Source organism: Anser brachyrhynchus (genome assembly GCF_964034855.1).
Source record: "Anser brachyrhynchus genome assembly, chromosome: 4".
NCBI lineage: Eukaryota > Metazoa > Chordata > Aves > Anseriformes > Anatidae > Anser > Anser brachyrhynchus.
Window position 1 is genome coordinate 75267430 of NC_137698.1, and position 13735 is coordinate 75281164.

Here is a 13735-nt window from a genome sequence, read left to right on the forward strand (position 1 = left end):
GAGAATAAATTTGCAAAGAATCACAATCACAATATGTTTGTCAGGTTCTTATACTCTTCTGTGACCGTTATCAGAGCTTAGATGGTAAGCCACGTATATCTGATCCCTTTTACATCCTCTTCCCTTCAAATGTAGCCACCTTCTTTCAAGAACAATTTTCAGTGCTGAAAACCCATGTACAATTATTTAACATCACCGCAAATCCCACAAGGTATGAGCAAATCATCATCTGAAGTTACTCACTGTAACAGGCACTAAATTTGCTACATCAAAATTTCTTTCACATACGGGATTGCTGAAAAGACATAGGGGCTCATTTGTACAGTACGTCTGACACCAAAACCATCTCCAGAACACCCTTGCTGACTTTGCCATTTGTAAACTGCCCTTCTTTTAAGTACTCCTCTCTTAAGGCCTGTTCTCTGTGTACATTTTCATGTCTTATTTTCAAACTCGTTACGAGCACACTAGTCCATGCTGAGAGAAAAGCATCCCTCGAAAACGATCGACTCAAAATACCATATGTTTTGAACGTATCAAACTCTTTCAGCTGACCAAAGGGAATTCACTATGTCCAGGTTCCTTATAGCCGAAGAAGGTTTCTAGAGCAATATGAATCCAGGCCCAAACAAACAAACAAAAATCCTCATCTTAATCACTTGAAACATCTTAAATTCATAAGAATAACCAAAAATTCTGGAAGACATTAAAAAGCCAACAGTAATCTTTGTCACAATAGTCTTCTGTCACCTGTGCAGAATCTTCTTCCACAGTTTACACATAAGCACTTTCATATGCACTCAGACACAAGGCAGAAAGAGTGAATTTGATTTTTTATTGAAACAAAATCCAGTAGAGATAAAGGCAGTCAAAATAACTTCCTGACCAGAACAGCGAGGGGTAGTATCTAACAAACCAGGATCACTACAAATTAGTAAATATATTAGAAAATGATGCAAAGAAGTACAGAGTCACCTTAGCCATTTATCTTCTAAGGCAAAACACCGTGTTTTACACAGTTCTGGCAAAAGTTGTCCCGCAGCAGGGCCAGTAGCTCCTGTTTGTTAAAAAATAAAAAAAAAAAGGCAATTTGCCTAAAAATCTAAATCACACTAATGCAGTTAGACTACTGTGGGGTTAGCCATCTGGCTTAGAGGCTCATTAGTAAAGAAATGACCCCTATGCATAAAACACAGTTGGGTCATTCCAGACTAATGAGCCTTCAAGCTTTATTGTTTGGTACACACAAATGGTTGGATGTGGATGTACTTTGCAAGTCTAGTCTTGCACACTCTCAATCAGGCATACCTTTTATTTATTCATTCACTTATTTATTTATTTACATTGAAAGGAGAAACAATTGCTTGAAGAAATAAATAAAAATGGTTGTTCATTTAAGGTCTGAGCAGACTTCTGTAAATGAAGTTCCTTGTTAGCTTCTGGCAAAAATAAATAAATAAACGAACTGTCTCTGTTTTTCTGTTTCAAAATATATTTAATCAGTTAAGCCATGATGTGAAATTGCAAAACATTAACTTCTTTATGCTTTGCTTTTAAACATTTCATTTCATAACTTTTAATTTAAATTCACGCTGACAAAACGCTTGCAGTCAAACATTTGGATTAACTGTGTGCTGGCTCTCCATGCAGAATCCTAGAATCACTAAGGTTGGAAAAGCCCTCCAAGACCATCTGGTCCAACCATTCCCCTACCACCACTATCACCCACTAAACCATGTTTCTAAACACCACGTCCAACCTTTCCTTAAACACCCCCAGGGATGGTGACTCCACCACCTCCCTGGCAAACCCATCCCAATGTCTGACCGCTCTTTCTGAGAAGAAATGTCTCCTAATTTCCAACCTGAACCTTCCCTGGCACAACTTGAGGCCATTCCCTCGTCTTAGAACATCAGGATGAACCAGCTCCCATAAAACCTGAGACCCAAATGCAAGCATAGAATCACATCTTAAATCCAGAGAGTTACCCTTACTGATTTTCTTGGGGTCATTTACATTCGGGAAGTCAGGCATTTTACCTTTCCAGCCAAATCCTTTATGCATTCACATAATGACGAGCAACTTTTCACTGACACTTGTGAAATTTGGCTCTAAGGTCCTACATGCAGGAACCAAAAGGTACGCATAAGGGTTTGTGCTCACCTACCCATTCAGAAAGATAAGACGTAATTTTGTATTGAATTAATATATTCATGACTGACATCAACAACAAAAAATTTCCTCTCCTACTCTATTTTTTTCACTTTTTTCCTCTTTCCTTTCTCTTTTTTCCCCCTCTTCTTATTTATCTAGAAATTCAAAAAAAATAATTGATACTTAGTTAGAGTTTTTGGATACTCACTGCAATTATCAAGTCTTATTCATGACACAGACCACTATTTTATTTATGCAATATTATTATTCATCTTAAAGTTTGAATTGCAAGCCTGTTAGTCTTTAAACATACTGTTCAGATTTAAATGTGAAAAAAAAAGTGTTTAGAGATAAAATAATGGAATAATGAATGAGTTCAAGTGCTTGAATTTATAACTTTTTAAAATTTTAGTCATCTGAATGTGTCTATATGGAAGACAAAAGGAAGTTACCAGACCAAAAAAAAAAAGGCCATGTATTCAATCAAAATTAAAATTCTGCTGAGAAAAAAACATCATAAGACAGTTCAGAGAGAAAAGAAATACACAAGGAAGTGTTTTGACCATTTCACGTCACACCAACTTCTGTTCTTCCCTAGAAGAAACAAAGCACCACCATTCGATTCCCTTGGTTAATTTCCACCAGCGTGGAAACACTCAGTTTTGGACTTATGTTTATTTGTCCCTCTGCCCCTTAAAATGTGACAATAAAATATAACTAATGCAATGTTAACCAGTTTCATGCATTCCTGGTGTTCCAAATAATGTGGTTATTATTATGCGTTTGAGTACATTAGATACCATCATTTGCCTTACCTCTTTGTAAGGTAAGATTTGTCAATCTCTTTCTACTTTACCATGTTGGCTCTTTTCAGCAAGAGACTGTACAGTGTTTAACACGACGCTTTAAGAGAACCAAAGATTTCATTACATTAATATGTCTCTGGTTAATTCTACCTTATCTACTTATTCAGCTTAGTCTTAAAACCCAATTAAAATCTAATTTATCTGATCCTGGGATTCAAGTATGATTTGGCAATGAATTTGACAGCCTTATAGTAACTACATTACTACACATCATGCCCCAAGGTATTTTAGATGCTGTCAGAAAGAGCTCAGTCACTGTCCACTTAAAGCTCCAGAACTGTCTTTCTGTCTTTTGGGGATCTCTGACTTTACATTGAAGTTTCATTAGAATTTAAAAATAAAAAAAAAAAAAAAAAGTGATGTTAGTAACGATATGAGCCAATCCTCAGCATAAATTGGAAGGCTTTCCATTAAATAAATGGAAATTATAACTTGTAGACTTAACTCAAAGCTTTACCAAGTGCCTGAAACAATTTTCAACATTGTCATGTACTGCAATGCATCCATCTGGGTTTTCAGTCTCGCAGTTTCTTTTTTAAAACAATTGCCTAACAAATGAAAGAATCGGTCAAGATATCTGTTAATTAAACTGACAAACATAAACAACCTACATAACATATGCATTGTGAAAATATGTAGTCAATATGTTATCCTAAGCTTAATCATAGCTTACTTTACAAAGCACATAAGCTCAAAGCTTTATTATAAATAAATGAATTTCACAGAATGTTTCATTCCATTGTGTTGAAGCCAAATGCATGCTAAAATATTTTTAAATTCGTTGTTGTATCTGTTAAAAGGAGAGGTTCTGAAAAAAAAATCCAAATGTTATGAAAATTGGATCAATATTTAAAAATGAAAAAAAAATAAATAATCCAAACCAACACATAAAGTACTTATTCCTCCAGCTCAGTCCTCTTAAAGAAATGAACGAATCCTCTTTTCTTTCTATTATTTCACTATAGAAGTTTTAGGGAGCTGATTACAGTAGAGATGCTTATTTTTTCTTCCATTTCTCAAGGCCAAACACAAAAATGAACTACATGTGCTGCCAGAGTCAGGCTAACACACAATTCTGGAAAAAGCAATAAGTTACCAGGTCATGAGACACTATCTGTCCTCGCAGCTCTACTGTATTCAGAAGCCATAAGATAATTTACCCAGTCAAATGTCAAAGCCCACTGCACATGGATATATCTCATTACGTTTTATCATATATGACTGTTTTAGAAAGTGATTCATAAATTAGCCTTTATTGTTTTGCCTGTGTTCTTAAGCTTTGCATCATACATCTGAAATAATGCCAAAAGGGCATGGGAGGCTCTTATCCCTTGCCTGCCAAATTTGTTACTGAAATATAAAAATATCAATGCATTTCAAAAATGCAAGTAGAACTTAACACTCAATTTCTACTGGATAATTAATGCACTTATTATTAATTTGATTTAATACATGTATATATATATATATATATATTTTCCTCAAATAGCCATTTGAATCTATTTTTTTCCTTTAACTGCTAAAAAGTAACCTCTTCATTTTGTATATTATTACATTTTCTTTGATTACAGCTATACCACATCAGAATGCAGATCTTCAGCTATGTAGAAAACAAAGCTGGAGAGGGCAAGTGTGCCCTCTTCTGGACATCTCCAAATTATACGGATTCTTCCATCGCTATCTTACACTGCATTGTTCTCATCTGTAAAATCATTCCTTATGTAAATAAGAAATGGATAATACAAACCAATGCAGTATGCATACGGCAGAGCTTAGTGGACACGAATGTATCTTCTTGGGTTTGTAGCATTGATTGCTAGAAGAAGTGTAAATACTGTAGTAAATTAATACGAGTTGTCTCCTTTGCCTGGGGGAAAAGTTTGCCTTGGCGCTGTTGTAAGGTACTCGACAGGACCAGTTTCCCTTCACATCCTCTATCCCTTCAGCATTTCCACGTGACTTCTACAGGCTTGTAATGAGAAGGAGGAAAGACTGCTCACGCTGCTCAAAGCTGATTTCATGCATATCACAAATTTAATACCATTTACTACATCAGATTTTGGCAATGCTTGAGAGAACTGACACAGACCCATTTCCAAACCTGGGACACAAACGCCCTGACCAGGAATACACTGCTGGTGTGCACTTGCACTCTCACGAAGCCCAAAAGTCTCTTTGCAGCTACTCCCTCCTCTGCTCAGCTGCAGAATAATCAAATCTCAGAGAAAGAGAAACAAACGTGCATAGTTAATTTACTGTTTATGTTTCCATTGATGCCTTTAGGTTTCCTACATGATTACCAAAATTTGGACACATTATGAATATAAAAAAAATAAATAAATAAAATCACTTAAGTGAACAGAAGATATTATGGAGCCTTCAAGAGACAGATTTTTGACATGAGTTTCTGAACACTCACTAATTTCATTAGGTCTGTGCTTATTTTAGTGTATTTCCAATAACACTGAAAGTATTCTGCATGTTTTACTGTGCATCCAAAAGCATACACTGCACAACAATAAATATATGGATTGTGCAAACATTGAAAGTAAGATGCATACACAAAAAAATCAGATGTACATATGGATAATAATCATATTGCTACTGGTATAGTCTAAAATGCATGAAAAACTACTTTCTCACTGATGCTGACTTGCAGACAAGGAAAAATAACAAACTAACGATCCATAAATGCTAACTTCAGTGCAAAGAAAAATTATAAAAGTTATGAATCATGCTGTATACTCAAGATTGATAAAGGACTTTTCTACAGGTGAACAAATAGCTTTAACAACATTATTTTCAGATAGCCTAAGTCTTACAAACATTACCACTGCGCTTTCCAGCATATTAAAAGCGGTGATGCAGAAGTCATTACTTCTGTAAGAACACACTTTAGAAAAATCAAAACTAATTAACGCAAAATAAAATGAGTCGTAACATGACATTCAGTAGAAGAAAATGTAATGCTCTTTTTTTTCAAAACATTTTTTGTTTGAATACACTGAATTTAAAAGGGGCACACACATACTCTGATAAGGTATCAGAAGTATAGCCACATACTTTGCATGCATGTGTACTTATGTGAGGTAGAACAAAGACAAACAATAAACACATTTGTTAAGAAATGAAAAAAAAGTTTTCTGGAGGCCAAGTATTAATAATTTGGGCTACACTTATTAAATCACGTTCTCCAAGCTACGGCATGTAGGAAATCAATATTCACATTCTATAGGAAAGTTTGGGTTGGTTAGAAACAAAACAAAATCAGAAATATACATATTTAAAAAAAATGGTCATCAAAATGAAATCCCAAATAATCTTCCCCATGGCTTTTGTGCCCATGCCATTCTGTCTCACGTCATTCTTTTCTCCCAGCTTTCAGTTCAATAGTCAAACCAATGCAATTCCATATTTGCCCAGTTAATTCCAGTACAAGTGCTGCAGTGAATAAAGGAGATGCACAGAGTCTTTAAAGAGGAGGGAATTAAACTGAAAGAAATCCTACATCTTTGTACAGAGAAATATTAATATAACCTCTAGCAGTCATACACTTCAATCATACAAATACTGTAACATTATTACAGATTTTTTTAGTGTGGAAAACTTTTACATGTAAATGACTAACGTCCAACATGACTGTTAAATACCTTAATATCGATCTATTACTTTTAAAATTTTATTTCTGTGAACAGAAATCTGTACTTTCCTTGCAATTGCAGTGAAGTTCACCTTCTCAGTTATGGAAATACTCAACACATGGTTTCCAGTAACGAGCACGTATAGTAGTAAATAGACCCTTAAAAATGTAGTTGACATCATAATGGAATAACAATGAAGTAATAATAAGGAAGAGAACTCACAGAGGCACTGGAATGTAATATTATTTAGACCTTTCCACTCCCTTCCTCCCCCCAACCCTTCAAGTCAATTAATTGACTTTATTAATTGTATAGAAAAAAAAAAATGAGGTAATAAGTCCTCACACACAGGCACTTGGTTGGATCTCCTGGCAATCTAGAAAATTTCCATGATAATTTAGAGGGAAAACAGAAAACATCATACAATCACATAGAATGGCTTGGGTTGGAAGGGATCTTAAAGATCATCTTGTTCCAACCCCCCTGCCATGGGAAGGGACACCACCCCCTAGATCAGGGTGCCCAAAGCCCCATCCAACATGGTCTTGAACACCTCCAGCGATGGGGCATCCACAGCTTCTCTGGGCAACCTGTGCCAATGCCTCACCACCTGAGTGGAGAATTTCCTCCTAATCACTCAGAAACATCACTCAACCTAATATTCCAATTCAGCTTCGGATTCCAAAAATCTCATTTGATTTATTTTCATTTTAACAGAAGACACAAAGCTTTCCCAATGGCACGTCACAGTCTTGCTCTACAGACACGGAGCGTACTGTAGGTACCTATAAAAACTTTCCCACTGGACACCACCAAGCCAAAGCTATCAGTACTGTGGTTCAGAAACAGCATGTCCTCCCACAAGTGGATCTGAAAACCTACTAGTTCCAAACAGATGAAACACCACAGGCCTCTGTTATTTCACAACCAGCAAAGCCGAAAGTTAAGGGAAATTGTTAGCATATTTGTCATTTCCACACCATAAAGTTCCACTTTTTCACAGGGTTTTTCTATTGAAGTTGCTTTTGATGACAAACATTATTGTGGTTCCCTGGATCTGCTAGGGAAAAAAAAAAAAAAAAAAAAACACTGAACATGGACCTGCAAAACCAGAAAACACCGGAATGAACAGATTAAGAAAAAAAACCCTCACTTGTGCAATTGTAAGCAGTGCGGCAGTTCTGTAAAACCATCATAAAAATACTAGGCATCCCTATGAGGCCTTGATGATACCATCAAAAAAGAAGATACAGAAGGCTCCTTAAAATGTGGCTGAATTCTTTTGAAGTTATATTACAGGTAGCAGACTCAGACAGTGATTTATGTACAGGCAGGAGAAGTCGAGGCACTCAGGAGGGATGCGTAAATGCAAAGTTAAAGTGACTGAGAAGCAATGCTGTGGCACGTCGTAAAATAATTGCAAATTTGGGAACATATTCTACTCCTCAGGTCGTAACTACTGTGTTTCCACTTGTTTCTTCCAAGTTATGAAAGACAAAACTGCTCGTATAACCTCCAAAAGAGCAAAGTGAATAACAAATGAGCTTATTTCCAGCCTGAAACAGTCCGGAGCTTCAAACAAGCCATTCTTCTATAGAAATGCTTCAAAAACCAGGGGCTCAACAATGGCACCAATTGAAAACCCGTCCTGCTGAGCTGGTCATGCCCACGCCAATCGATCCTGGTGACTCAGCAGCCAGCCTCCTGTCACTCAGCCCTGGCTGCTCATCTCCAGACAGCTACGGACATTGCTCTGCCTCATAACTGTAATTTACTGCTCACTGTTGCCCAGGCTAACCTTATGCAAGGTTACTCACGAGTTACTACTTTTCTCTTTTAAATATGAATTCAGATGGAGCTGTTAAATACGGGAGCTGACACTATCTTGAGAGTTTATAGATTTCCCTTTGCTATCATGTTTTTTTTCATTCTCCAATCAAGCACAATAACTTTAGCTGTCCTTTAAGGACATTTCATTTTCATGTAGTGCAGCATTACAATTTCACTTTGAGCAACTCAAACTTTTTACTGATACATTTGTGAAGAAAAACTGACAGTACACTTGTGTTTACTCTTGCTGTTTTCTTACATTTTGCATCTTCAAGATATGACATTTTCTTCTCTGCAGGAAACAGGAATTAGAGCCTGTAACACTTCAGCTACAGTGAACAGAAGTCAGAAATGGGGAATAACTTTAGAGAATAAGATTAAAAATAGCAAACACAAAGCAACATTATTCCTATGGTAGTATCAGTGAAATATCAACAAAAACAAGCCTAGCCTGTAGAGCTCTGGACCTCACACCTAAACATTAAATAGTAGTAATACGAGGACTTCAGAAAGAACTGTTCATTCCGCTTGCATACAAATAAGTGTTTTCCACCCCAAAACCCAATTCCAATTAGAGCAAACCCCAAGCTCTTCTGAAACGCTGGCTGTGGGTGAGAGCAGGAGCGTGGGGTCCCAGGCCAGCGAAGGTATGGGAATGAAGGTTGGCCTAACAACGAGCCCAAAGGTTTGAGAAGATAACCTGGTATTTGAACAGACGGGAAATGTCTTTTCAAATGTGGACTTGTACTCATGGATTCAAGTCATTACAGAGGTCTTGAATAGTTGTGGCTTACTCACTTGTCAACTGCTTTCCGAAATTGTCTTGGATACTCCACAGCAACCCAAAATTCACAGTCTGCCTCTGGTTGCCACTGAAATCAGTGATGTCAGAGGTATTCAAAGCATCTTTTTTAAGCATATTTTTCTAAAGATACTATTTTCTTCCCTTCTCATCCTAACCAGACATCAACACAGCAGCACCCTCATGCTTGCTGGAAAGGGTACCCAGAGCTGATTTACATCAGTTTGGCAGTGTACTTCTAATAGAGGAGTCTAAGAGCTAGAAATACCACTTTTCTTAGATTTTTGCTCCCTGTCAGTCTGCAATACAAAGGATGAAGGATCCACAAAAGAAAATCAGGAAGAAAAAAAAATAGACCACAATCAGAGCTAACCATCTGCTAAACATTTTTTTTTTTTTCATTTAGACAAATGGAAAGCAATTGTATTAAGAGCTTCTGCGGAGCTGTATTTAGTCCTCTGTAGGACAGAAGTCTAGTAATGTCATTTAATAAATGATCACTTTTATTACAGATACCTAAGAATTTATTTATTACAGATACCTAAGAATGATACCTAAGAATGCAGAGGAAAAAAACTCTGATGTTCTGAGAGATGGAAAATGTCATATGACCTAGCAGACTGAGATTCCTTCTGCCCCCACTTCCCAGAAATGAAAAATTTTAAAGTTCAGTTGAGTTCAGTATGGAAATAATAGATACCATGCTGGGAAAATGTTTTGACATAGCTACTGATAAGACAAATGGAACATATGTATTAATAGATATCTACTAGAGGATACACAAACGATAATGAAACAGTTTATATCTCATCTCCATACCAGATCTTGTTGAGTGCTTATGCACTGTGAGACTCCAGTCAATGCAATGTATTATACAAATACATAATTATTCATAGAGCTGGTAAAGATCCTAGGGACTAATTTTGCTGTAACAATAATTCAAAAACCTCCTACAACAGTAATTGCTTAAGTAACCTCTGAATTGGGACCAGAATATCTGAGTATTTGTGAATAGGAAAAAGCTTGAAAAAAAATCTAAGTCGATATGTAGGAAACGGAATAAACCAACATTTATCTCAGGAGAAGGAAGGAGGAACCAAAACACCTCTCCAAACATGTCTTTTCAAAGTCTTCTATCACTGTGACAGTCCTTTATAACAGAAAATAATATAAATGCAAAACCAACATTACTTTTACTCTTCTAAGTTGAAATCTGCCCTATCCTCCTCTTTCACAAAATTTCTTTTCATATTTTTGATTTGGTTGCCAACATTCTGAAAGTAGATATTTCCATATTTTTTAAAAACTCTTATCCCTACGCCACATACCTTGAAGATTTGTTTCACCAGTATTGTGTCTCCCTCACCAAATGATAAGATGACCTGTGGCAATTGACTATCTAAGTTTTCTGAATTGCAAAATCAACTTTAACTCACTTCAGTAGAACTTTTGGTAACAGAGAGATTTCACTCCATTTACAAAACTAACAAAGAACATTGTTACCTGCTTACTAGACTGTGATGGATCCATAAAGACTGGGTAGATGAATAGGAGAAACGACACTGTTGTGAGTGCTATATTTTACTTTCCTATGTAGCAGAGTATATTGATCTACTAGAGGCTGGTGAAGCAACTAATGACAAAAACATATCATGGGGGCGGGGAGTATCAGGAGAGGTGACAGACGTACTAAAAATGCCCTACAGGAGCACAGAAGATCCGTGACTCTCTAACTTTCTAAGAAAGAGGTGAGCACGTGGTGTTCTGCAGGTCAAGGAAGTTTTCATATACATCCTATGCTACCTAAAAGGCAGAAGTTCCTATGCTGTTTAGCTGGATGCTATTTCCTTGTCTTGCAAGCAAAATCAGGTAAAGCCCCCTTTTTCTCCTTGCATTGCCTTTAGCATTCAGCACAACCAGCTCACATCATTGCACAGCCAACCCTGTATTTCATAGAGCTGCCTATAACCCTCCCCGTTCATGTCTAGAATACCATCCACGGGTGCAATAACCAAAGATCAAGAAAGAAACTTCAAGAATGACAACTCCATTCTGAGTGTGTTCTTTTGCACTCTATATTCTACTTAGAATCTATGGAAATTTAAGGTAAGATAGAACATAAACCGCAACCAATTTATATGGCTCTTTGCAGCGGAAATGCCTAACATGGTAAACAGGATTATCTACTTGGCAGCCAAACAGTTGAAACTCCACTTTGATCCCAAATCATAGAAGTAGATAGCTTGAAGCAAACAGTTTTAACCCGGAGAATGATTAATCTGGCAATGACTGTAAATAACATTGCCCATACCCAGCAATTCATTGTCTGTAACCGTAAAGTATGACCACGGAAAATTCAATTTGACTTTTTTTTTGTACCTCATAACAAGTACCAAATAAGTACGCACATTTGATCAACAACCATAAGCCAGAAATGATCTGTCATTTTCCATATATATAAATATGACTGAATTTTGCACGATTGATACTACGTTGTATCAGTCTACCAAGTAACCGTAAGAGTACCGATGTAAATATCAACGTTAAAGGTTCCTCCTTGAATATTGTTTTAATGATTCCAGCAAAATAAGATCAAAATATGCAATCTTATAGTCTGGTAGCAATGATAGACAAGAAACAGCAAACCATGGGATTGTCAGACTGATAATGTTTTTTCAGATACCTATTTGCAAATATTTCAGATCATATCAAGTACGTTTGTAAAGAGAGTTTAAGACTCTTTGTTAGTCTTACATTTCAGTGCCCAAAGGGTCGCAAAAGGGGCAACCATAGGTACGACTGCTTGTTTCAAATGGCAACTACCACATTTTTAGAAGCGAAAAAAAAATCATTTCTTGTATTTCTCTCAAAATTAAATTGCCGTTTTAAAAAAGGTAGTCGATGTTGCTTAGGACTTCACATGTCCTCCACAGGAAACAGGGGTTGTATTTATGAGTTTTAATACGTTAGGCGGAGAGAATTTTCTGGGATAAGGTAGGCAGAGCAAAGGTTATGCTCTGCAGGTTAACACCATGTTGAACAATTCAACACCTCTTGAATCCCTTCATAGGAATAAAGATACTGTATTAAAGGCACTTCAGACATCTCGTTGTGTGAGTAGTAACACTGATTAATATTACTCACTACTTTCAGGGTAACTGAATATTTAATAGCTCCAACAGCAAGCACAGACTTTCTGTGGTTTAACCCACACAGCAGAGCCCCTACAGGTAGCATCCTAACAAGCACACGCAACGACCATTATCGCACAATGGAAATCACTTTGATAATGAAACATATTCATTTTCATTAGGGAAAATTCTTCTTAGGTCATTTCCCACTGACATTTCTTGCTATTAGGTTTCATTTTAATCTCGACATAATTATTTGTTGGCTATTTAGTACCTAAGAAGGAACTTCAATGCTACAGCTATGGGGAGCAAGGAGTTCCTTCAAGTACCAAAACACATCCCTGTGAACTTCTAATTGTACCAAAGTTGTGTCATAAGTTCGCAACACATTAAAAAGTTAAATAATTCAAATAGTGTTACCTTTACTCTTCGTATGAAGAAGCATTTATTTTTTTTTAAATAATTAAAGCCAGAACATTATCTATGGAAAAGTTTAAACATCTACAAAAAAGAAGCCAATACTAAGTCTGTATAACTTACATTATTCATATACTCGCTGAGCAGATCCTGCAGGGCCTGCCGCACGGCGTTGCACTCTGCTACGATCCTCTCTCGGCGGTCGTCTCGCGTGCACGAGGAGTCTGCCATCAGCGCCGCTCCACTGATAATGCTCTCTAGCCTCTCCTCAAGAGATGGTCTGAATCGGGCCTCACTGAAAGTCATGGGGTCTAAAATGATTTTGTTCTGAAAAACAAAACAGGAGTGGAAAGATTAGGAGCATACATAAATCTTGCTTTTTCTTTTTTTTTTTTTTTTAAGTCTTTTTTCAGCAGCTTCACAGGGTTTTAATCTTTCATATGGATGAATTATCTACCAAATTCCTGAAAAATCTATATCAAAGGAATATCTGGCAATTAATCTGAAATGCCAATGTATGTATGAAAATAATTCACAGCATATATGTGTTACCAAACACTACTGGCATGAGCAGCACAACTGGCTCAAATGAGAATTTTGGAATCATAAGTAGTAAAAAACAAAATAACACAAACTATAGAAGCATGTATGTAACATGTGTTTGTATCTCTGTGTACATTGTGTGTACATATTTTATCTTGATGTACAGTAAAGTCATGAATAATGTTCTTTTCTGAACCTTCTAGTTTTTTTTTTTCACTGGTCAGGAAATTAATTTGAAAGGTGTAAATATTCAGCCAATGTTTTAGAAGTGCTAGTTTTTTTATGACAGAAAAGAAAGTTGAATAATCTCCCTGTTTATTGATTCCTTCATTTTGATTAGTTGTATTAGTA

At 36.4% G+C, this 13735-nt stretch overlaps 1 protein-coding gene across 12 annotated transcripts in view; it reads right to left on the bottom strand.

Moving 5' to 3' along the window:
* CTNNA2 (catenin alpha 2) overlaps positions 1 to 13735 on the bottom strand; it is a 475915-nt gene that overhangs the window by 324619 nt on the left and 137561 nt on the right. For all 12 annotated transcript variants that reach the window (XM_080590833.1, XM_080590842.1, XM_080590843.1 and 9 more), the window contains one exon: positions 12965 to 13168. In XM_080590833.1, coding sequence (XP_080446959.1) covers positions 12965 to 13168 — 204 coding nt within the window. The remainder of the gene's footprint in view (positions 1 to 12964; positions 13169 to 13735) is intronic.